General features: G+C 37.1%; 1 protein-coding gene and 1 long non-coding RNA gene across 2 annotated transcripts in view; one reads left to right on the forward strand and one right to left on the reverse strand.

Annotated features, from left to right (window-relative positions):
• The window catches only part of COL4A5 (collagen type IV alpha 5 chain), a 101374-nt gene that overhangs the window by 34796 nt on the left and 43294 nt on the right, over positions 1–23284 (reverse strand). The window contains exons 11-30 of the mRNA XM_072431661.1: positions 22914–22949; positions 22783–22824; positions 22509–22601; positions 20789–20842; positions 20130–20186; positions 19863–19907; positions 19727–19780; positions 18160–18201; positions 16966–17095; positions 12939–13103; positions 12101–12184; positions 10662–10754; positions 10404–10474; positions 10023–10214; positions 7933–8101; positions 6499–6591; positions 5582–5686; positions 5348–5445; positions 4358–4508; positions 3559–3672 (exon numbers count right to left, since the gene is read on the reverse strand). Coding sequence (XP_072287762.1) covers positions 3559–3672; positions 4358–4508; positions 5348–5445; positions 5582–5686; positions 6499–6591; positions 7933–8101; positions 10023–10214; positions 10404–10474; positions 10662–10754; positions 12101–12184; positions 12939–13103; positions 16966–17095; positions 18160–18201; positions 19727–19780; positions 19863–19907; positions 20130–20186; positions 20789–20842; positions 22509–22601; positions 22783–22824; positions 22914–22949 — 1888 coding nt within the window. The remainder of the gene's footprint in view (positions 1–3558; positions 3673–4357; positions 4509–5347; positions 5446–5581; positions 5687–6498; positions 6592–7932; positions 8102–10022; positions 10215–10403; positions 10475–10661; positions 10755–12100; positions 12185–12938; positions 13104–16965; positions 17096–18159; positions 18202–19726; positions 19781–19862; positions 19908–20129; positions 20187–20788; positions 20843–22508; positions 22602–22782; positions 22825–22913; positions 22950–23284) is intronic.
• Positions 305–7993, forward strand: LOC140344500 (uncharacterized). The gene is made up of 3 exons (XR_011923573.1): positions 305–930; positions 5806–5995; positions 7884–7993. It is a non-coding gene; the product is annotated as an uncharacterized lncRNA (long non-coding RNA).

Here is a 23284-nt window from a genome sequence, read left to right on the forward strand (position 1 = left end):
TAGGATGTTTTATCTGTTAAATAAACTGTATTTCTGTATATATAATTTTGAGTTTTACACAGCATCTCCACACAAATCAGCCAGGTGGAAATCAGTGATGTTTTCTCTCCACTTCCAGCTTTCTGACTGGGCTGTAAATGAACAGCAGTAGCACCTGATAAGTGTATCTTTCTGCTCTCCTCCTATCATTAAGTTTCATGTCCGCATATTTGCAACCAGTATGCCTGACTGGTTTCCAGTCTTGCCAGTCCATTTCCCTGTCTGTAAGTGTAAGTGCTGGTAAATCACAATGCAAGAGGCTTTTGGTCAGATTTAGGTATTTATAGAGCCAGCAGAAAGTGTGCTGGACTTAGATCTCCAATTTGATTGTTTCTTTGATGCAGGAGACAGAAAGATAAACAAACCAGGAACACTTCAGTAACCAGCACTATGAAAAAACTGTATGGAGAATATGTGAGAAATGTTTTTAAATATGCTTTTTTATACATAGGTGATTATAGTTCCCCTAAAAATACATTTAAATATATATAATGAATACTAATCTGATATAAGGTGTAGCTTTTATATCCCTGGAATTCATCAAAGTAATCTTGTGACAAAAGATATAATTTAGGAATAGAGAAAATGGGTTGATTTTTGAGTATAGAGTTTAATTAATGAATAATAAATGCTCTGACTTTTTTTCTTTTTTGTCCATTCTTGTTTATGAATCTCTATTGGTGTACAAACCAATGTATTTTTTACTGTTATTTAAAACAGAGATAATTGTACTTTGTGTTTTTCATGTAACTGTTATATACATTTTAATTGTGGCATTGTCTCTCCTGCTTAAACTTGTTTTAAATAGTTGTTTCCAAGAAGAAAAAAATATACATCAAAAAGCTGTGTCTGGACAGGGCATTAGAAACCAATTCTATTAGCCAAACGACTGTAAGTATACATCTGACACCAACTATATCCACAATGTGTGGTCTGGCTATTGCGATTTTTTGTGAACCTTATCACTAATAGTCTGCTTCTACTTAGAAATCAATGTTATAAATAAATCATTCTATAGCTAAATGCACTCACTGCATTCTACTCGCATAGTTCTTCCTTATATGCTAACAAATATTATGGTCATACATCTGCTAAAAAAGATCTAGAAAGACTCTTCATACATGATGAATATTAGTAGTGGGTGTACACATAAACAGACAGAAACCAATTCATAAAAACACTGACATCTTCTAAACCACAAACAAGAAAATGTTGTATTCATGTTTTTATTTTCACTTTGTTGGTATGCAACTTACAACTAAATACATGATACATGTCTAGTTAAATACATGCATCCAAGCACTTGATGCAGTTGAACATGTGTAATGTATCTGGAATTAATTGAAGTGGGACTACACAGTAGTCTCAGTAGGCTGAATAATATCAAGAACTAAGCAGTACAGGGTGAACTTGTGTCATAATTATTTTTTAAGATGTCAGAGGTTTTATTTCTTGTGCAGGACACAACACAGAAAGTAAATTAGTTATGTTGTTGACATGCATAATGTTTATTGCATGCAGTTAGTAATAGCCATTCACAAAGCTTGAATTAATTTACCCAGGCAGTGATTGATTATAGCAGTGTGTGTGTGTGAAGCATAAGAGCAATTGGTGCGGTGCACAGTGATCACGTGATATATAAGCTTCATGGCTCATGCCGTGACTATAGTCACTAGTGACTATAAGTGCATCTCATCAGCATTGGTGAATGCATGAATATTTCTTACATGCACCAGACATAATGAATTCACAGAAAAGATGGTGGTACATACAAACTGTTCAGTTTTAATTTAGCAGTGGTGGAAATCTAATAACCAGCTTTTGGTGATTATTAGTATACATACCCAATACAATAACACAGAGATGCAAATGTTTATTTATTCACATGGTACAGGTGTCAAGAATGCACCTAATCCCAATAATTCTTTATCTGAACCGGTACAAGTTTGATAATCACATCATGCTTCTAAATGCAATCATTGAAGTACACGTGGACAGCTTGTACCATGTTTTTTAAATAAGTAGTTTAAAGAGGTTGTGGCACTTAAATAACTTTTTTAATAACATCCTAAAGCAACACTTTTTTGATTGTTGATTAAGTAAACTGTTTTTAATTTGGTTTAAATATATATTAGTAGCATATAAAGGCATATAAATGCATCTACTAATGTTCAATAGGTCATATTTTACGGATGCTTACTATACCAACACCTTTGGTGTGTATAAGCTCTGCGTTACACCAGACAAATTTCTGGCTGTTTAGAATTTAAGGAGGTTGGGTAATTTGGTAATAGAATGATGTACCACGCTTTTATGGCAACTAGAACTAAAATGGTAATATGTAAATCAGGAAGCATATACAGTAACTTGATCATTAATGTGATAATTTCAGGTCAAATTGGTGCAAAGTGTCACTACCACTTTAAACAGTGCATATGAATTCAGTTATAGTGAACAGTACTAAAATATCTGTAAATAAAAATCTGAAAACGTAAACATTTATTTCATTTCAATTTTCCATATTTCTCCAGAACTCAGTTACCAAACCATTTTGTGAAAAATGTAATTGTACTAGTTTTTATATAAAAATGTAATGAAATCAATCTGGGTGTTATTGAAATAGTCTAAACATTCTAAACACTATCACACCACTACATTAGCAGCAATGCACTAAACTTGCACTGTGTTAATAGGTGTATTGGTTGCTAATGCAGTGGACCATTGGTAATGCTTGTATTCTTCTATGGACTTTGAAAATAGAGTCATCTGTCAGTGGTTCACTTCAACACCTTCATGTATTATGGCAATAAGGGCATTTGGGGAGCATATTGGGACCAGGAGCAGACTAAGAGAGGTAAAGCTGCACGAGGGCCCTAAGACCTCCTCAGCCATCAGGAGCCCCCCCCGAAACATTAGGTGCAATGCGAAGGGAGGCAGCCCGAATAAGATTTTCCCCCCTCTCTGCAGAAGTAAGACTGTGCTTTGCTGCTGCTCTGTGACACTCGAGCAGAGGCACAAGTAGGATATCTGGACAGGTAGAATGAATTGAGGGCTCTATCAATTTATCTCTGTCATGATTTCTTACTGGCGGTTGTATTTCTGTGTCAGTCAGTGAGTGGAGGGGGACAGTGCTTGGAGGTTTGTGTATTGTTAGGTGTTGGGGTGGGTGAGGCACAGAGTTGAGGCATGAGCGTGGAGGGCAGGGGGGTTCATATAAGTTCTGCACAGGGGCCCTCTGTTGGCAACGTCCACCACTGATTGAGACTCGTGGTACTCAGGGTGTTATGGGTCAAGCCTTCACATCTCTGATAAAATGATGCAACAATTCAATATTAGCATATAATTACTTAATGCTCTTTGTTGATCTGTTCCTGCTTGTCAAAAGAATCTCCATAGATGTCCATGTAGATTCCTTCCTGACACACATGACCAGTCAACAAGTAGAAGCAAAAATATTGAACGGTCATGTTTCATATTAAACTCATAGATAAACAAAACAATTATGCTTCCATGACTTACCTGGAGGGCCAGCTGGTCCAGGTAGTCCTGGTGAACCAGGGGGGCCCTGACCCCCAATACCTGGCAGTCCTGGTGGTCCAGCAGGCCCTGGAAGACCATTTTGCCCAGGGTCACCTAAAATAAATTTGAAAAAACAAATACTTCCTTAGCTATGACTTCCCAAACTGTACCAAAATAAACATTCTTTAAAGTGTATTGAGTAGATTAGGAAAAAGCATGCTTGATTGGCTAAAGGCCAATAAGGCTGTTCACTTTGTACATTAAAAATTTAGGTGAAGCGGTGCTTACAATAAATACCTAATTATGTGTAATTAAATTATCTGCTTTATTTATTAACTTGGGTATTCAACATTTAACACAGCTTGATAATTTTAAAAGTGAACATTTTTTATACTAGATGAACGTCCCCTAAATTATGTTTGCTATTTGCCTCTAGTTGATTTAACAGTAGATACATTATTGGGCACTGCCACCATAATGGTTTTGGTTGGAACAGGATTGTCTTCCTGCATTGTATGGGAAACACCCTATTAAGGGTAATATTATCCCAAAAAAACATGTTCATGTTCAAACATCAATGGCGTGTCTTGGCTACTTGTTATGCTAGTGTTGTAATGCTACTTGCTATGCTTGTTCAGATATATATTATACAGAACACTTGTTAAAAAAATGATTTTAATTTTTGAAGATTTTATGCCCAGCTCTATTATTCTAATTTGATAAAAATGTTATAAATATTTTAAACAAAATATTCCTATTCCTACGGATAACCATTAGCAAAAAATCTTTTATTCTGTACCTTTTGGTCCTGGAGATCCATCAAATCCTGATCGTCCTGGAGCCCCTGGCATTCCTGGAAAACCAGAATCTCCTTTTGGTCCTTGTGATCCTTTCAGTCCAGGGGATCCTGGGGAGCCTTGGGGACCGGGCAATCCGAATCCAGGTTCACCCTTTCAATGGACAACAAAAGTGTATTTAAATATTCAGGATTATTCACATAAAAATACACATGTAACAAAATACACATATTCTTTAAAATGTACTATTTGGGAAAGTATAATTGAAATAAAAAGACTGAAACATGTTACTTTATAATATCCCTCTACAAACCTATATTTTATCTTTAGTGGCATCCCTCAGCCCACTATACCAACAAACTAAAAAAGGCTATTTCTTTATGAAGAAGCATTAAATGTGCTAGTAGAGGTGTGTGTCTCCTAAAGGGTATTGAAACACTAAAGCTGCGTACACACTTCCAATTTTTGTCGTTGGAAAGGATCTTTCACGATCGTGTGCACGATGCATGAACGATGCTGTACATACAGCACCGTTCATGCTCTATGGAGGGGGGAGGGGGGGAGCGACGGAGCGGCACCCTGCTGCGCGCTCTCCCCTTCCCTTTCATTAGGATCGGCTGTCGTTCATCGTCCGTGGATCCGGCAGGTCGGTTGTCCGGACGATGGACGACACCGACTGTACACACGGCAGATTTTCACCCGATAATTGGCCGATGCCGATTATCGGGCGATAAAAATCTGACGTGTGTACGTAGCTTAACAGTTACCTTTTCTAATCTGGTCCTCTTTGATCTTTTAGGATATCATTAAAATATTTTGTTATATTTGTTCAATGGCTAAAGATATCCTGCCAGAAATCTAGTCAGCTGACATTTCCTGTGCTGCTTCTCCATCAAAAGTGTATGAAGCAATCATTTTCAGCAACATAGTGCAGTCAGGTAAAACATCTAATGTCTCAGGATTGAATACATCATCACTTTTAACTGTTTTACCTTTTGTCCTGGAAAGCCTGGCTGTCCTGGTGTACCATCTAATCCAGGTCTTCCTGATGTTCCTGGTGGTCCTGGTGGCCCAGGGGGTCCAGGAAAACCTAAGCAGCAAGAAATACAAGTTATTTACATTTCTTATATACAATGTATATAAATATAAGACAAAAACCTTTATACCTACATATGAGAGAGAGAGAACTTAATGGTGAATGATCCAACAGACTTTCTATATATTACCTTTTGGACCTGCTGGCCCTGGAAGCCCAATTCCTGGTAGTCCAAGATCTCCTTTCATTCCAGTAAGGCCCGGAAGTCCAGGTTGTCCAGGTTGACCAGGTTCACCTAAGGACAGACAGCTGTTGTTATTAATTAAGCAAATGTGTAAATATTTCTAAATAACTGCATGTCTAAATAATATTGATGTATACCTGTGTTACCCCATTTCATTTGTATTTTTTCAGCCAGAGGGACATATTACATACTTACATACTTTTTAATTACACTGAGCTGCCATGACTGAATGAATTCCTGTGCTCATGTGTGGGAGATTTGTCATTTTGGCCTGGCCAATCAAGATGGTCCAACAAAGATTCAAAAATCCAACTCCCAGAAGGAAACCAGGGGAAGATGCTCATGATGGAGCAAGGACAGGTGAGTGTAAATAAAGAATTGTAAGCAGCATGTTTTGATTTTTAAGGTTTAGTTCATGCACATAAAAATAAAAAGAGCATAGAAATCCAACTCCCAGAAGGGAACCAGGGGAAGATGCTCATGATGGAGCAAGGACAGGTGAGTGTAAATAAAGAATTGTGAGCAGCATGTTTTGATTTTTAAGGTTTAGTTCATGCACATAAAAATTAAAAGAGCATTGTTTTAGGAAGAGAAGCAAGTAATATTCATAAAACTCTTTGCAGCGCAGAAAGACACACATGTATCCTTTCTGAGCTGTTTACAAATTAGTTAAGAGTGCTATACAGTGGTCGGACCAAGCCAAGGATACTCATCCAAAAGTAAAAAAAGGTGTGTAGCTTATTTATAGTTTTCTACACTGTTCAAAGAATTACACTTCTAGTACAAAATAGACAATTCTTTGAACAAAAAAGAACAATCTAACATCCCTCCACCCTCCATACACACAGCTACAACAACCTTACCTGGGGCTCCTGGAGGACCTGTGTTCCCAGGAGAACCTTTGGGCCCTTGGACTCCTTTCTCTGTTACAGTCTGACCAGGTGGTCCTTTAACACCTTGTAAGATAATAAAATAATTAGTGTTTGATTATTTTTTTTTTATATTATCAAAGAAATGTCTCATTGCATTAATTACAAACAAAGTTCTAGCATACTCAAACAGATCAGCTGATAATTTTGTGTTGATTGACCAGTCTGATCGATTTTTTTAGTAATCAGTAATTGATTGGTTGGAAGTCCCAAAACACAGCACAGTGAATATAATTCCAATTTGTTCAACCTTTCACATACATGACATGGCTATGTAATTTTAATCTATATTTAACAACAAATCTGATCAAAAACCCATACATCAATAACTCGTGATCAACTGACTTCTGATTCACCTTCACTTCAGATCTAATGATCTTTAATCAACCAGTGAAATGTCAGCAGTGAGACTGTTCCTACAAAGGATACCAATATAATTGCTATTCCATTTTTAAAGGAGATTGAAGAGCTGTAAATGCAGAACTAGCTTTCTATGTGCAGATTTCAGGGATATTTTCCTATCATTTACTAGTTGCTGAATCATGGATCTAGATTAAGAAGCGTTGAGGCACCCAAAGTTAACATAGAAGGACAGTAAAGTACGATATGATATGACATGTGTATATGTGATATGAGATGACATTTGTGTAGAATGCATTTGTAAAATGCAAGCCAGCAATGACAACTTCCTAGTATTAACCTATCAATATGTAGTGTAGCTAAAAGAAAAATTATAATACACAGAAGCATGACTAGCTGTGTTAACGGATAACAACAAAAAAGACTGTGATCTACACAATATTTATTATTGTGCATACTTCCTCACAAAAGGAATCCTATTCTAGCTAAATCCTATTTTACATAGCAGGCCTGCAAATAAATGGGAATAGGTTCAAGCTGCTTCTTTGGAGTAGGGGTTGGGATAGTTTTATCCCCTAATTTCATGCACTGAAATAAAACTTTTGGTTCATTCATTAGAGAAGACATTTATCCATACAGCTCTGCATAACGACATCACAAATCACGCGGCCAAGTAGAGGGGTAATAGTATAAGTAGGAAAGTCACTGTGTTTGGTCCTAAGCAGCTCCCCAGTGCACCTTTGCTAAGGACAATCGTCTCCCCACACATTCTGCATTAACTTAATGTTTTATTGTAGTGCAGTGGACATAGGGACTGAGTAGTGAGCGGGGGAACAAGTAAGCATGGCAGTAAAGGAGGATGGGCTCAGCTAGAGGCAGGAATACAGCAATCAATCAGAAATCCTTCAAAAGGCACAGCAAAAAATCTCATAAAAACTAATTTTTGGTTACCTATACAGGACCCCACTACTCACCGCATAACTGTTTCAACACTATCAAACTAATTACCTGGAGCTCCGGGGGCTCCTGGACGACCAGATACTCCCTGCACTCCTTTCTCACCAGGGGGACCAGATGGACCAAAACCAGGAGGACCAAGAGGACCTCTATCGCCTGGGAGGCCAGGAAGTCCGGGTTCACCAGGTGGACCACGTTCACCTTTATAGGCAAGACCACCCTGAAATAAAAAAGCATATTATAACCATATCAGTTATACAAAACAAAATGCTCAATATCCATGATGAAATACCAAAGTTCTGATTTGCAACAAAATGTAACTAACTAGATTAACAAAATAATTATTTGTAGTTTACTATTATGTACAAAACTGTACATAATATATTGGATAAAAACATTGGGTAATCAATGTGGATAAACTATTCAGATAAACGGATGGCACTAACTAGTTCTTATAGACATAGATTAGTTTCATGTAGACTTGAAACCGAAACAAGAAGAGTGGTTTAGGCATTTCATTAGGTTTCCATAGATGAAAATAAGGGTGATTACAGCATCACAAACAAATAGAGTGCAGTTAAACTAGACAAAGACCAACTGCATCATTAAGAATGAATCCCTAGCAATTAGGCTAGACCATAGTCAATCAATTTTGAGTTGTCTCAGTTCCGGACATGTTTTACTGAATGGCATTTTTAGGAGGACTCTATTAGGATTAATAGGATGATGTCTATGGGAGTCAGTAAAGTCTTATTCCTTATGAGGAATAAGGTTTGTAACGTGGATTAACCAAGAATGAAGCAAACCATGAAAAATGAAAACAGCTTTACTTGTTTTACTTTTACAACTAGGGGATGTCATACACTTTACTAAGAGTCGGTTTAGGAGAGGGATTGCTTCAACTTTTTTCTGCTATTTGTATCAATATGCAATTTCCAACAGGACAAAAAAATTGTAATGGAAAAAAAATGTGGTTATCATTAAAATTCAAAGACTTTCCGACATACCATAAATACATCATCAATAGATACAATATATGTATTAAATGTGGAAGCAAGTGTCTGACTAGTGGTAGGGCGAATGCACATATCTCTGAAATCACAGCAAAGCCAATGCACCTTAAGTGCTAGTTCTTCCATAATTTCATTTTTGTGTTAAAAATAAAAAATTGTAAAGTTACATACTTTGGATCTCAATGGTCAATAAATCAGATGCTTCAGACACTTGCAATGTGAGAATGCACAACGATTATGCAGAAAAGCAAAGTGGGAAGCAGAGAATGAGAATGTAATGAAAAACGAGAAAAAAGTCTGTCTCTAGGAACGCAAAAAAAAAAAAAAAAAAGAAAAAAAAAACTATTCACAGAAAAACATTATTGATCTTTGATAACATTTATATTTAACATTTACATCAGATTTTTCTGTTTACAAGCATTGCATTTGTATACATCCCCTTTTCAGTTCCAGATTTAAAAAGGGGTCTAACAATATAGAACCTTAAATTACACCAGACACATAAATTAGACCTAAAATTAGGCAAACTGTCTATTAGGTGAACAGGTGTGATGGGTGATTTAACATGTTAAATTATTTTATTTTATTCTTGTAAAGCAGAATTCTACAACTAGAGTTTTTCCAGAGGTGGCTATGGGTCCCGTTAGAAGTGAACAACTTGTGCTTCTCAGATAAATTCTCAATAATAGCCACAATCTTTTTAGTGCAGTTGTGGTTCAATTTTGATTAACACAACAACTAAAAAGTTAGACCATACAGTATTAAAAAGGGGGCTGAGAGTTGCTAACAGCAGCAGTTCTCAAATGCAAGCCTAAAGGGGGTCTAAGGCTATGTACACACGTGCAATAATTGTTGTTGGACTAACGACTGCACGATGCATGAACGAGTGCTTTACATACAGCACTGTTCCGCTCTATGGAGAGGGGAGGGGAAGAACGATGGAGCGGCACCCCGCTGCGCTCTCTTTCCCTTTCCAGAAAATTAATTTTATAGAAGATTTTCTATTCCTTTTTACAATAAACAAAACCCAAAGGGACACTGTCACGTTTTCGGAACATCAGTAAAGAATCTGCAAGTCCCCAGGCAAAATAAATAATAATTGACAAAGAGGAAAGAATGATGACGTACAGGTTCTCCTTTAGGGCCTGGAAGTCCTGGGATTCCATCTCTTCCAGGGTTGCCATCTAGACCTGGACTACCTGCTGGACCTGGGAATCCTGAGTCACCCTTTTCTCCTTTTAATCCAGGCAGTGCAATAACGTCACCAGGATCTCCTTTAGCACCAGGCCGGCCAGGGTTTCCTGGAGCCCCAATAAATCCCTGAGTAGACAAAATTATTTTTAACGTGAATTTCTCTGATTTTTAACATGTGAATTTTTTATACAGTAAAGAAGACTGCCATCTGCTCTTTATTTTTCCTAGAATCTAATAGCGTTTTACAAACATTGTCTAATTACACGAAATCTTATTTATTTACTTTTACAGCTCAAATAATTAGAAAAAACTTACAGGTGCCCCAGAAGGACCTGTCAAACCAGGAGGACCAGAATCACCTTTTGGCCCAGTAAAACCAGGCAGTCCTGTTGAAAAAAAAAAATGTGGTATAAAGTACATGTAACACATGCAAATGTCAGTAGAGCAGTCAGTAACACTACAAGGTAGCAGAACATAAATGTTATAGGCAAATATGGCTGCTCTGAGGAATATGTATAATTATAAACTATACAAAAAACAACTAAAGTTCAAGACCTTAATGGGTATATGTACCTGGGCTTCCAGGTGAACCAGGGGGGCCAGGGTCTCCTGGTGGTCCAATACGACCACTTCCTATGCAGTTGTAGCATGTATCTCCCTTGTCACCTGTAAACATTTTACATTATATACACATTAAGATTTAGGTAAGTTATTGCAGTAACAAGTTCAAATCATATTTATAAGATTTTATATTGACGCTTGTTTTATATATATATATATATATATATATACACACACACACACATTGGAATTTCCATAATGAGAGCACAATATACTTCAAACCCTCTGTCTCAGATTGAATCTCCATAAAAAGAAGGAGGGCTGAAGCTGTTAGGTTACTACTCTGATTGATGCCTATGTTCATGTTCAGCTTAAACCATTAGGCTCCTTTTTGTCAACAGCTATGGAACAGAATTGTGAGGACTTTGTAGTCTCTGGAAAATTGCTGGTTGCATATAAAAATACAAAATATACACAGGTAATTTTTCATAGATACCATGGTTTTGTATAACTTTTAAAACTGTATTTTCTATGCTGACCATTATGAGTAAATAAAGTATATATACACACACACCAGTGCTCAACCCAGAACTTTTTTTAAGCTGGGTGGGAAAAAATTGTAGGCGGGTGGTGGTCCCTGTATTGTGACTCAACTCATCAGTTACCACCCAAAAACAGCCAAGTAGGTTGCCGAAAAGTGCCGGGTGGTGAGCCCAGCTAAATGGGGCTGGGGGGAACCCTCCACACTATACATACTACTGTAGATTTCTCTTTAAAACAATCCTTTATATCCAATAAACAATGCCATGTGACTTACACACCCACCTGTGATGGTGGCTGGTTTTCTGAATAGGTGACAGTGGGCGTGAGCAGTCCTGCCGGCATCCTCCCTCAAATGCTCAGCATTGATGAGAGCGAGACACATTTTTTTCTTTCTCTTTTGTACCTGATCCAAGCCCAATCGGCTTTGCTGGACTGATCACACTGGCCACTTTGATGACATACATATCTCCTATTGTTTATCAATTCTTCCACTCCTGTCCTGCCCCTATTTACTATCATGTGTTCTGCAGGCAGGCAGCTGCTGACTTCATTTACTGAATTCTTTTTTAGCTTTCCCAGGTATCTAAGTACCTAAGAACTATTCACATGCATGATGCTCGTAAAGCAGACCCATTATTAATTTTTTAGCAATTTATAAAAGGGTGGCAATCCACCTTCACTGGGCTCAGTTTGTGGTCTGATCGAAGGCTTGTCATAGTAGAGGTTTTTTTTTATCATGAAGATCGGCTAAATTCACACTGACAGTGAGGTGTATTGAATAAAACAAATTTTAAATATTAAAATCTAATGTGGCATTATTATTTTGTTTGGTACCAGATACTAGCCTCTTGTATTGTTATTGTTATTGTTGTAGCAATGTTGTTAATAATTTATTAAGCCATAAATACCTTTCTGTCCTCTTTCTCCTGGAAGTCCTGAATCACCTGGAAGACCGGGAAGGCCAGGTGCCCCTGGTTCACAGATTCCTCCAGCTATATAATAAAAGAAAAAAAAAATCCTTTTTAGTGGTAGCAGAACATAGCCACATAGCAAGTACACATTGTTGTAAAACAAGTAGACAAAAATTTACATTTTTATAAATATGATATAAAAATAAAATACAAAACTTTGGCATCATTTAAACACATGAAAGTACCCCTAAAGTGACCCTGTCACTACGGGGTCTGAAATATACCAAGCATAAGGAGGGGCTGTATACTTTCCTTTCTAAGCTTTTCTGTCTTAAAACTCTTGAGGATATGAAGGCATATGCATATGAAATTTGTATTAGGTTGCGTATACCTTCATGTCATCCATATCCTGAAGAAGTAGCGAAATTCCTACTGCAAAACACATAGATTACACAAAAATTACCCAGAAAATGTGATGTTCTGAACTGTTTGGATTAATATATTACAAATATCCCCCTACTTTTTTGTGTCTGGAGGCATTGTAAACAGCAAGTGTTTTTTAATCTTGATTTTGATATGTATGCCTAGATGGCACTTATTGCCTTTTATCACTTTATGATAATAAACATTCTAAATTTTAGACATAGGTGTTTTCCTTTTTCATTAGGCCAATCCTGAAAGTCCCCTACAGAGGTGTAACTTCTGCAACCTTTAATTCATTTTATTCTAATGTGACTTTAGGTGACAGTCTCCTACCATATATTCACTCTCATGTGCCAAATACCTGCTCTTTCCAATAAAACATATTAGGAAAAAATAGATATGAAAATGTTACCCCCAGGAAAGGAGGGCCCAGGTGGTCCCGGAGGGCCAGGAAATCCAGGACGTCCATCTTGACCTGGAGGACCTGGGATAGATGTTCCTGGTGGACCTTCATCTCCTTTCTGTCCCCTTTCCCCTGGCAGGCCAGGGTCTCCTGGAAGACCTGGAAGGGAGGAACCTAGAAAAGGTGTTAGAGATGGTCACTGGCAACATCATAACTGTCTGTGCAATAGTTATACATAGTTGTACAAAAGCCACATACATACAGCCTAATGATAAAATTAGATTACTACTATTATACATTCTGTACATCCGCAACTAAACAACATACTGAATATAAAGAACATTTCAAATATTTGTAAGCTGTTGAGTTACGAAGAAATGAAGAAATGGTTTTAAAATGCACCACTTTGCATATTGAATAAGGCAAATAGCAACATACAATCATAAGCCATACCAACCAACATTTACCTTTTAATGATTTGACTACAGCAAGGAATGAATAATATAGCCAAAAATGATTGAACCTTGCTTAGCATGATAGGATTTTATGGCCTTTGAAGTGAAGATAGGTTATTATGAAAAAATAGCAGCAGAAAATATTATATAAGCCACATTTTTTTAATGTAATTTTTTATTAAAGATTTTAACATATGCAAGTATACAACAATGCAAAATGACAAAAAAAAAAAAAAAAAGAAAGAAAACACATAAAACATATTAAACAATAAGAAAAAGGTAGGTGTAAAATACAGAATGATGTCAGAACATAGAAATAAACATCATGAAGTACATACAAATCCACAGGAACAAAGACAAGATTACAAATACACTTGTGTTGCTTTAACCCTTCGTATTGATTATATCAATACACAATCAGTACTTATCTAGCATCAAGTAAAAAAAATAGCATTCTTAAATAAATGCCTTTGCAAGATCAAAAAAAAAAAAAAGGGGGAAAAGAAAGAAAGGAAAAAGAAGAAAAGACGAGAACAGGAAGAAGTCCAGGATGTTACTAGGGAAACAACTAGTCCAGCCAAGCACATTTAAGGTTCAGATGAGCAACTATATAATTCCGGTAGCAGTTGCTTGATCCCATGGGGCCCAAATTTCCTAAAATTTCTCTAGTTTGTTATAGAATTTAGCAGATAGATGTTCCATCAGCCGAATATCCCCTAAACCTGTTCTCAATTCCAATATAGAGGGCGGAGTGGGTGATTTCCAATGAACCAATGAGTTGAGGCATCTGGCCGCCATAAGAATATGCGTCAAAAGAGCCTTACTCGGTTTAGAACGTTCGGTAATGGGAACATTCAGAAAATTGGTCACCATGTCGAAACTAATAGAGGTTTCCAGTATTTTAGTGAGCAAAGCATTTACCCCACTCCAGCAAGGCAATATCTTAGAACAGTTTAAAAAAATATTAAACAGGGTGCCCACTTGAGAATCACACCTCCAGAAACTATTACTGTAAGATGGATATATGGAGTGAAGCCTTTCTGGTGTATAGTACCATGGCATAAGAATTTTATATACATTTTACCTATACAACGTACATACCGAACTCTTAAGAACTTTGCCCCAATATAACCTGCCACAGCTCCTGAGGGAGTTCCCTGCCCAGAATGGACTCCCATTTAGTTATATAAGCATGCTTGACTAAAGGAATTGCAGGTTCAGTAGTCATTATCCGGTAAATCTCCGAGATCAGCCCTCTGCGAGATGGACCTCCTGCACATACACGTTCAAACAACGTGGGGGGTGAAAAGACAAAGTATCTGGTGAGAGTTTGAGGGAAATTATGGATTTGTAGGTAGCTTTATAAGGACAATGAAGGTAGTTCAAATTTGGATTGTAGATCCGCAAAGGGAATTAACTTTCTGGTGACTGGATTAGAAATATGTCCAAAACAGAAAATCTTTTTAGAAACCCAGGGAAAAATCATACACCTAGTCAAGCTATCTGGGATTTGGGGGATATATAGAAAGGAGTCAGGTATAAAGTGCAGGGACCCCCACAAAATCGTGTTAGGAAGCCAAAGTTTCTGTATCTCGTCCATCTGTTGTAAGCCCTAAAGTGGTCCATGATGCAATCTGACGAAGATTTGAGGCTAAAAAATATTTATAAAAATCTGGTACCCCTAAACCTCCCCTTTTTTTCAACGAACATATTACAGATTTGGGAAAAAGGCGATGCTTATAATCCGAAATGAAGTTAAGTACTTCAACTTGAATGTGCCCCAAGGCTGCACGCTGTACATTCACTCGTAAGGTTTCAAAAAGATAGAGCAGTTTTGGTAGGACAGACAGTTTAATAAGAGCAATACGGCCAATGAAGGATATACGGAGAGTGCGCCATTTGGTAAGAAGTGATTTAATATTCTGGAATAATTGTGGATAATTATTTATAGAGCAATTGGTATAAGGGGGTCAATTGAACTCTGAGATATTTAATGTTTTCCTGTTTCAAGCATTATGGGAAGGTATCCTGTAATCTATCAATCAGTACCTGATCCAAATTAACCAGTAAAGCTTTAGTTTTTGTTTGATTGACCTCTATATCCAAACAAAGTCCCATATTCATCTAACACCATATGGGGAGAGAGGAGTGTAATTAATGGATTAGTGAGGGTAAGTAGTACATCGCCTGCATACAAGGCTATCCTGAAGGATTTTGACTGGACATTGACCCCTTCAGTTTCTGAGTGCTGCCTAATAGTCTGTGCCAATGGCTCTATGCATAGGGCAAATATTAGACCTGACGGGTGCCACTGTATATGTTAATAGGCCTGGAAGTAAAGTGAGGAAACTTAACCACAGCCATGGGGCATCTGTATAAAGCAAGTATAGCCTGAAGAAATGGACCCCGGACACCAATATGAGAAAGAACACTAAACATAAACCGCCAGCTAAGGTGATCAAATGCTTTTTCAGCCTCAAGGCTAAGTAAGAGCACCCCTTGTTCCATCCTATAAAGCGCATTAAATATGTCTATTGTTCTTCTCGTGTTATTTCCCGCCTGTCTACAAGAGATAAAGCCCACCTGATCCTTATGTATGACGGAAGGGAGGTAAACCCTAAGTCTAGTGTCGAGTATTCTCGTGAAAATCTTTAAATCTGTATTTAGTAGAGTTATATGGCGATAAATTGTTGGATCTGTCGGGTCCTTATCTGGTTTTAAGAAGACTGATATATATGAATGGAGTGTAGACTGTGGAGTGACTCTCTAGCACACTATTAAAAAACAAGCCACTTTTTTAGCATGATTACTGATTAGCATGGTTATTAGGATCATCAGAAATACAATGGCCCTAATTCATCAAGCAGAATCGGATGATCGCTCGCGCATTCGTATTCGCGATCCGAAATCGTACGCCGTCGCGCAATTCAGCAACTGAAAAAGATCGCGGCCGGAGCCGCGCATCTCCGGCAGCTTTACACTGGCGAGAATCTAATCGCCTTAATTGGCAGATTCGCGCCCCCTATTGCTCATTATTATCAAGGCAGGAATCCGGCTGGCAGTGAGGAGGCGAGTGTACAAGCGCACTTGACTCCGGACCGCGGGAAACCGCACTCGCTGGTCACGCGTACTTTCGCGCTTCCAGCGAGCGCGGATTTTATTGATGAATCAGGGCCAATGAATAGATGCATAATGTGAAATGCCATAATAATATATGATAATAAGCCATGATTTAATTATATAAATATATGTACTCCAACAATATCTTTTTAAACATGGAACATGGCATTTATTTAGCCTAGGTACATTACCTGTAAAATTTTAGTATTCAAAAGTATTTTAGCTTTTGATAAAGCAATTTCCCACCTGCACCTTTGGTTTCATCCATTTGTTTTACTTGCCTTTACAGGGCAGCTCAATGTCACATAGTGCTGCTTGTGAAATCTCTACAAATTCCAAGGCTAGTATTTCCTAAATGTTGACTTATTTTATTAAAGTTATCTTTCATTACTCAGATGTAGCAAGATTGCATTGTATCAAAAAATATTTTTGTATTTTTAAGTTATTACTATGAAGCTTACCTGGAGGACCAGGCAGACCAGGAGGACCTTGTGAACCTGGAAAACCACTTTCTCCTTTACTTCCAGGCAATCCAGGGGGTCCAGTGTTTCCTTTGGGTCCAATAGTTACTGGTTCTTGTCCTCTAATTACCTGTTTAGATTATTTATAATTTTTTGTCAGTCTGACATCTAAATAACTGAAAATAACATCATTCCAAGCTTTGTATGCAAAAAAGCAGAATTAAAGAATTGTAATTTTGTATTAGGTTATTGCTTTATTATCAAGCAATACCCTTTACAGCATTTAAATAATCAAGCAAAACCAAATGCTTTCATTGGTAAAACTACATATGCAACCTCCATGATATTTTTGAATCTTGCACCCAGAATAGACTATCATGGGAAATTTGGGGGATCCAGCAAACCTGGTATAGATTCTGGTTCAGAATTTAAAACATTTACCAACTAATAGCAAATTATTTTTAAGAAATCCATTTCAGGTTTGCTGGATCACTCCTCAGGTTCCCCTTCTCCAGTCTTGTGAGTACCAGGTCCAATCATTGTGTAGCTGCTTGGATGGCATAACTTGCCAACCACGTGGGACTTTTTCTTATGACATAAGCTACTTTGTCTTGCTGGACCAAGCTGTTTTGTTATCTTTTGCTGAAATAAAGCTGTAGGTATTACCTACACGGCAATAACAAATCTTTAGAAAACTGCTCTTTATTTTGAGATGTCACTAGATTTGTGCATGTATGCAAGGATGGGCTCATTGTCAGAGACATCTGCTATTGCCAATCTTAAGCATATCTTACCATATACAATAACTGCTCATTATTTGATCCAGCCAATGACAAGTAAATCAGGGGTTGACCGGATATCTATTTGCAACTTTCAACATCCCTGGTCACCCCTCTTAGTCATTGTATATTCAAATGTGACTGCCCAAAACAAGCATAACCAACAACAAATCATTGTGCAGCAGTTTTACACACACAATGCTCACACACAACTTTGTTGTAAGATATTTCTGTAAAGAACACTCAAAAGTACTGTAATTAATGTGTGTGTCTTCATAATAAACAAATAAACATATTTGAGTCCTTATACTGGTTACCAACAAATAGCAAATACACATCTGTTACTTTTACGTTAATTAAGCGTAAAATATTTATTAAAACATTTTAATAAAACGGATGTAAATTAAAAACATACTTCACCAGGAGGTCCGGGAAAACCACGATCACCTTTTAGACCCTAAAATAAAATATAAAAAAAATTAGCAGGAAGAATAAATATACTTAAATCAAAACTCAAATCATCAAAAGATAAACTACATACATATTGGTTTCTAGTGTTACGAAAGTAAGTTATTTTTTTTGTGTCAAAGACACTGAAAGAGCTTTTAAACATTTCAACAAGCTCTGGAGGCTTGGCAATCTCCATGTAACACTTTTTAGACTGATCATGAAGTAATTGCTTAGGAACCTTATTTATAAATTGGAATTTTCTTTTATATTGAGAGCTTGCCCTGAATCTTTCAATTAAGTATAGGATTTAGTACACAGGACAAATCCAATTGGTCATTGGATTAAACTCAACAGATGTGGTTAACAGATATATGGTACTTCTATGTTTAGCATGTGTGTTCTTTTTTTGTTTTTGCTTCAGATTCTGTTTTTGATTAATGTCTTGTACACCTCCTAATTATATGGAAGAGAATCATACAAAAAGGTCTTGATTTATCAAAGTTCTCCAAAACTTGAGAAGATACACTTTATGGGAGAACCTGGGAGAATCTTGGAATGGATTTCTTAAAATAATTTGCTATTTTTTTGCAAATGTTTTCAATCATGGATCAGATCCATTCCAGGTTTGCTGGATCACCCAGGTTCACTAATGAAAGTGTATCATCCCCAGTCTTGGAGAACTTTGATAAGCCCAAAGACTCTTTTGCAGGGGAAAAAATCAAGAAAAAATGCAGAATATTGACATGTGTACATTGGTTTTGTTTCTTGCCTCTGCTGTGAAGTAGTTATTTTTATTTAATCTACTGCTTTTGAACTACTTTTCACATGCTGTTTTCTTGCTCCTAAGACTGAGGCTCTACCTTTACAGCCACCAGTAAATTCCCACAAACAACGTCATAGCCCAAGTCTTTTGGAGAGCTGTGAGCACTCTTCTGATCAAGTTTAGGTTGCTTCATTGTCCATCCAGTTGTCAGTACAACGATGGTGAATATTGGAAATCATGCAACAAGTCCTAGACTGTTTGACTTCTCACAGAACTGGTAAAGGTGCTAGTTCATCAGATGATCAATCTGCAAGTGGGGGGGGAGAGTCTAGTAGTAGTGTATAATTTAGTTAACAAGCTGGGGGAACAGATGACACGTTACAAGAGATAGAGGCTCCTTCAGGGCTTTGTGTTGATTTATTTGACTGTGTGCCTTTTAAAAGACTGTTATGAAAGTTTGAGATTTTAAAAGGTTAAGATCATGCACGCAATTGGGTTGGCTTTACTCAAGCATCTACCTAATTATCTAACTTCTACTGTACAGTTAAATATCAGTCAATTATTTTATCCATAGCTCTTAAAGGCCTTGGCAAGTATTGTATACAATATATCATTGTACATAGACAAAGATTTAGATGACTGTGACTAACTTGAATGAATGGGAAGAATTGAATGAGAGAAAAATTAATTTATTAATTCCATGATATTAAAAAGTAAGCTTCATGTATATATGCTTCAAATATAAATCATCCAAGCAGATATTATTTACCTTTTCTCCCGCTCTGCCTGGACTTCCTGGAAAACCGCGTTCACCAGAAGGACCCTATAGAAAAAAAAGGGATGATAATGCAAGTTTTTCACTTAAAAAGTTTTGTGTAAATGAAATGGCAAAAACAGTTACAAACCTCAACACCAGGGAACCCATTTCTTCCTTCTTTCCCAGGTTTTCCCTATTCGAAACAAGGCAAAGAAAGAAGGATTAGAAATCAACGTTCACATTTATTATGAGTAGTCCAATTCCAGGAATACTGCAGACTTTTGTAAACAATTAGTTTATTATTGACATTTTCTCTTCATGTTTTCATAAAATCTTATTGGCCATATCACCATACTTTCTATACTAACAGTAAAATGAAAAACAGTGTATCATATAAGGAATGGACAATACTTACTATCTTTCCTGATTCTCCTGGTTCACCTTTTTGTCCCTTTGAACCACCAGAAGGGCCCTAAAAAACAATTATACTTTTTAGTATTGTTAAAAAGTATATTAAAAAGTTTATAACAGGCTGAGTGTTTGAGTTGTGATGTATTTTTTACATTGATTTTGAATTATGTGACTGGACGTGCTATAGTTAGTATGTTTATTGTGGTAATATGTCATCAGCCTTCTAAAATCTGCCACTTCCTGCCAATCAGGCTCTTCCGTCTGATGTACAGTGTTCTCAGCCCTCCTTCCTACTCATTTTGTAGAAGTGTAAAGAGAGAGGAGGGGTAGCTTCTTCAGTATTCTCATACAGATATTGTCAAATCAGCAGGCTAAAATTTCAAAAGTCTTGCAACTAAGGTTACTCCCACCTTCCTGCTATTTACAAAAATTGAATTTTGAAATATTGCAGTTTACCATTGCTTGGCAGATACCTGATTTACTGAATTATTAACAACCAGTGTAGATATACCTAGTGGATAAAGCTGACTCCTGTGACGGTAAAACAAAACATTTGTTACCAAGTGTAGGTATGTGATGAGATTCTTTACTTTATATCTAGGACTAATTTACCAAACACATTATCAAGTTGTCACATGAAAAACAAAGATACTTTCTACTTACTGGAGGACCTGGAAGGCCAGGTTGGCCATCAAAGCCTCGATCCCCTTTCAAACCCTGGAGGGAAACAATTAGCAATACAAGGTAAAACAAAATCTATATAAAGTGGCTGATGGTTTAGATAGAGACATGACTACTCTTTTGCTGATTTACCTCAATCAATACTTTATTTTCCCCCATTGTGGGGCCTTAGCATAAACTGCAAAAACTAATAAAAAATTGCTAAAGCTGCATTTTCATCATGTGTCTGTGCCTAAAACTATTTCCCCTAATGCCTGGTTATGATAACGTTACAGAAAGCTAAAATCATAAGGTTTGCTGCTGCTTGCTAGCTAGCTAGCTAGATGAACATCTATTTGGGAAAAAAAATATCTTGATAAAAATAGTTGTATTTACTCAATGCAAATTGAAAGATATATTATTAACAGTTCAGAAAAGCAAAATTGGATGATTCAAATCAGTATATTCAGAACCCTGATAGGCTTTGTTTACAGCCTCCAGTCTGGATAATTTTTCTTTACAAAACAGGGTAAGCTCAGTGAAATTGGACGGAGACCGTTAGTGGACTGCAATAGTCAGTTCATTTCACAGATTTCCAATAGAGTCTGGGATTTGTCTGGGCCATGCAGGGACAAGGTAATGTATGCCTCAGGTCATTGTCAATAACAAAGGTGAACCTTTTTTCCATTTTTAACTTTCTGAGTCATTTAATATAGGCATGATGTCCTTTGGATTGTGAACTGTATTGGCTTTTCACCATTTGAAGCCAATTAGATTATTTTGGTCTCATCTGATCCCAACACCTTTTCCACTTCAAGGTGTGGTAAGCAAGACTTAATGTGACCTTTATTGAGGAGGGTCTTTTTCCTACAACCCTCCCATAAATGCCACATTTGTAAAGCACTTGATATTAATGATATTGTCATAAACACACAATAACCACTCTTTGCCATATCTAACTATGTGTAACATATGTAACTGCTTTAAAGTTGCTAGAGGCCTCTTGGTAGCCTCTCTGACCAGTTTCTTTGCCTTTCTTCTTTCTACTTTGGAGAATAAACATGATCTGGGAGGTCCTGGTAGTAATAAACACTTTCTGATTTTTAATTATAGGCTTTACTGCACTCCTAGGGACTAATAAAGCCTTTGAAATTCTTAGTACCCCATTCTTAGTATCCCATGACTTGTACCTGTGCACAACAGGCTTTGCCAAACCTTAGTTGATTATTTTCTTTCAGTTGCACTCATATTCATTGCAGTACTCTGCAGGAATAGTTGTTCCATGCTAAACTAATCAAAATTATTACAATTGATCACATGTATTAAATTAAGTAGCTTGGTGTGCAACCTCTGAACTTTCTGAACTGTCACTAATATATCTTTCACTACAGCTAGTAAAAATATTTGTTTGTGTCTGTGTCTTCATTTAAGGCTGCAAAGCAATAAAATGTGATTTTTTTAAACAGGTTATCCTTTTCTTTACCCACTTTAACGTTTGTTGCCCATATCTAAACTTACTTATCATGTTCATTTGGTTCACTTTAAACAAAGTGCTTGTTTTTATCAAGGTATGTGCAAAAGTCAAACACCTGGTATTAAAACGCAGTCTCTAGCATTGCTTTCCAACCACTGTTGTATCAGGTTGCAAAGGTTGCAAAGGCAGTAGAAAGGTTGCAAAGTAATTTGAACACTTAACAGTATGGAAATGTGGAACGACAGATACCTTTTCTCCTTTCTGAACTTGACTGTCCCCTGGTTCCTTCTGTTCTGTTGATTGTCCTGGAGGTCCAGGTGGTCCCTGTAAGCCTGGGTCACCCTAAAATAGAACCATGGATCTGTCAAATTTGAATCTTGAAAAATAGGAATCTTGTTTTGTCTACCACTCAGGGCAGCTTATTTCTACCATGCACAAAATGTTAAAATTGAAAAACAAATTGTGCAGTAACTTGTAATATTGTAAATAACAAACTAAATTAACTAGATGCAGACAAAAATACCTTTTCACCCTTTGATCCTTGGAAATTTAAGCCCATGTTACCCTAAAAAAATAGATAAGATAGAGAAAGTTAGTAATAAAGAACATTATGTGAGAACATTTAAATTTACATTGTATTATGACTGCATTTACCTTTGCTCCTGGAATTCCAGGTTGTCCTGGTGGCCCCTAAATAAGAAATGAAATGTCATATTGAAGCAAATAGGAACAGTAATTGATTCTTATTTACTTGGGGAATTTAGGCTTTTGAATTATTACCGTATTTTTCGGACCATAAGACGCACTTTTTTCCCCCCAGAAGTGTAGCCTCTGTGCCCGGGCCGTCTCTCCGGTATCCTCCCCAGCCGCAGTCCCGTCCTCCCTGTGTAGCCCCCCCTCCGGCTTTTCTCCTGTCCAGCGCGGCCAGAGTGACTGTGACTCCTGTCACTCTGGTATCTTGCGTCCTCCCACTCTCAGCATGATTGGCTGACAAAGTCATGCTGGGAGCAGGAAAGCACACACAT

The sequence above is a fragment of the Pyxicephalus adspersus genome, chromosome Z (genome assembly GCF_032062135.1).
Source record: "Pyxicephalus adspersus chromosome Z, UCB_Pads_2.0, whole genome shotgun sequence".
NCBI classification, from domain to species: Eukaryota; Metazoa; Chordata; class Amphibia; order Anura; family Pyxicephalidae; genus Pyxicephalus; species Pyxicephalus adspersus.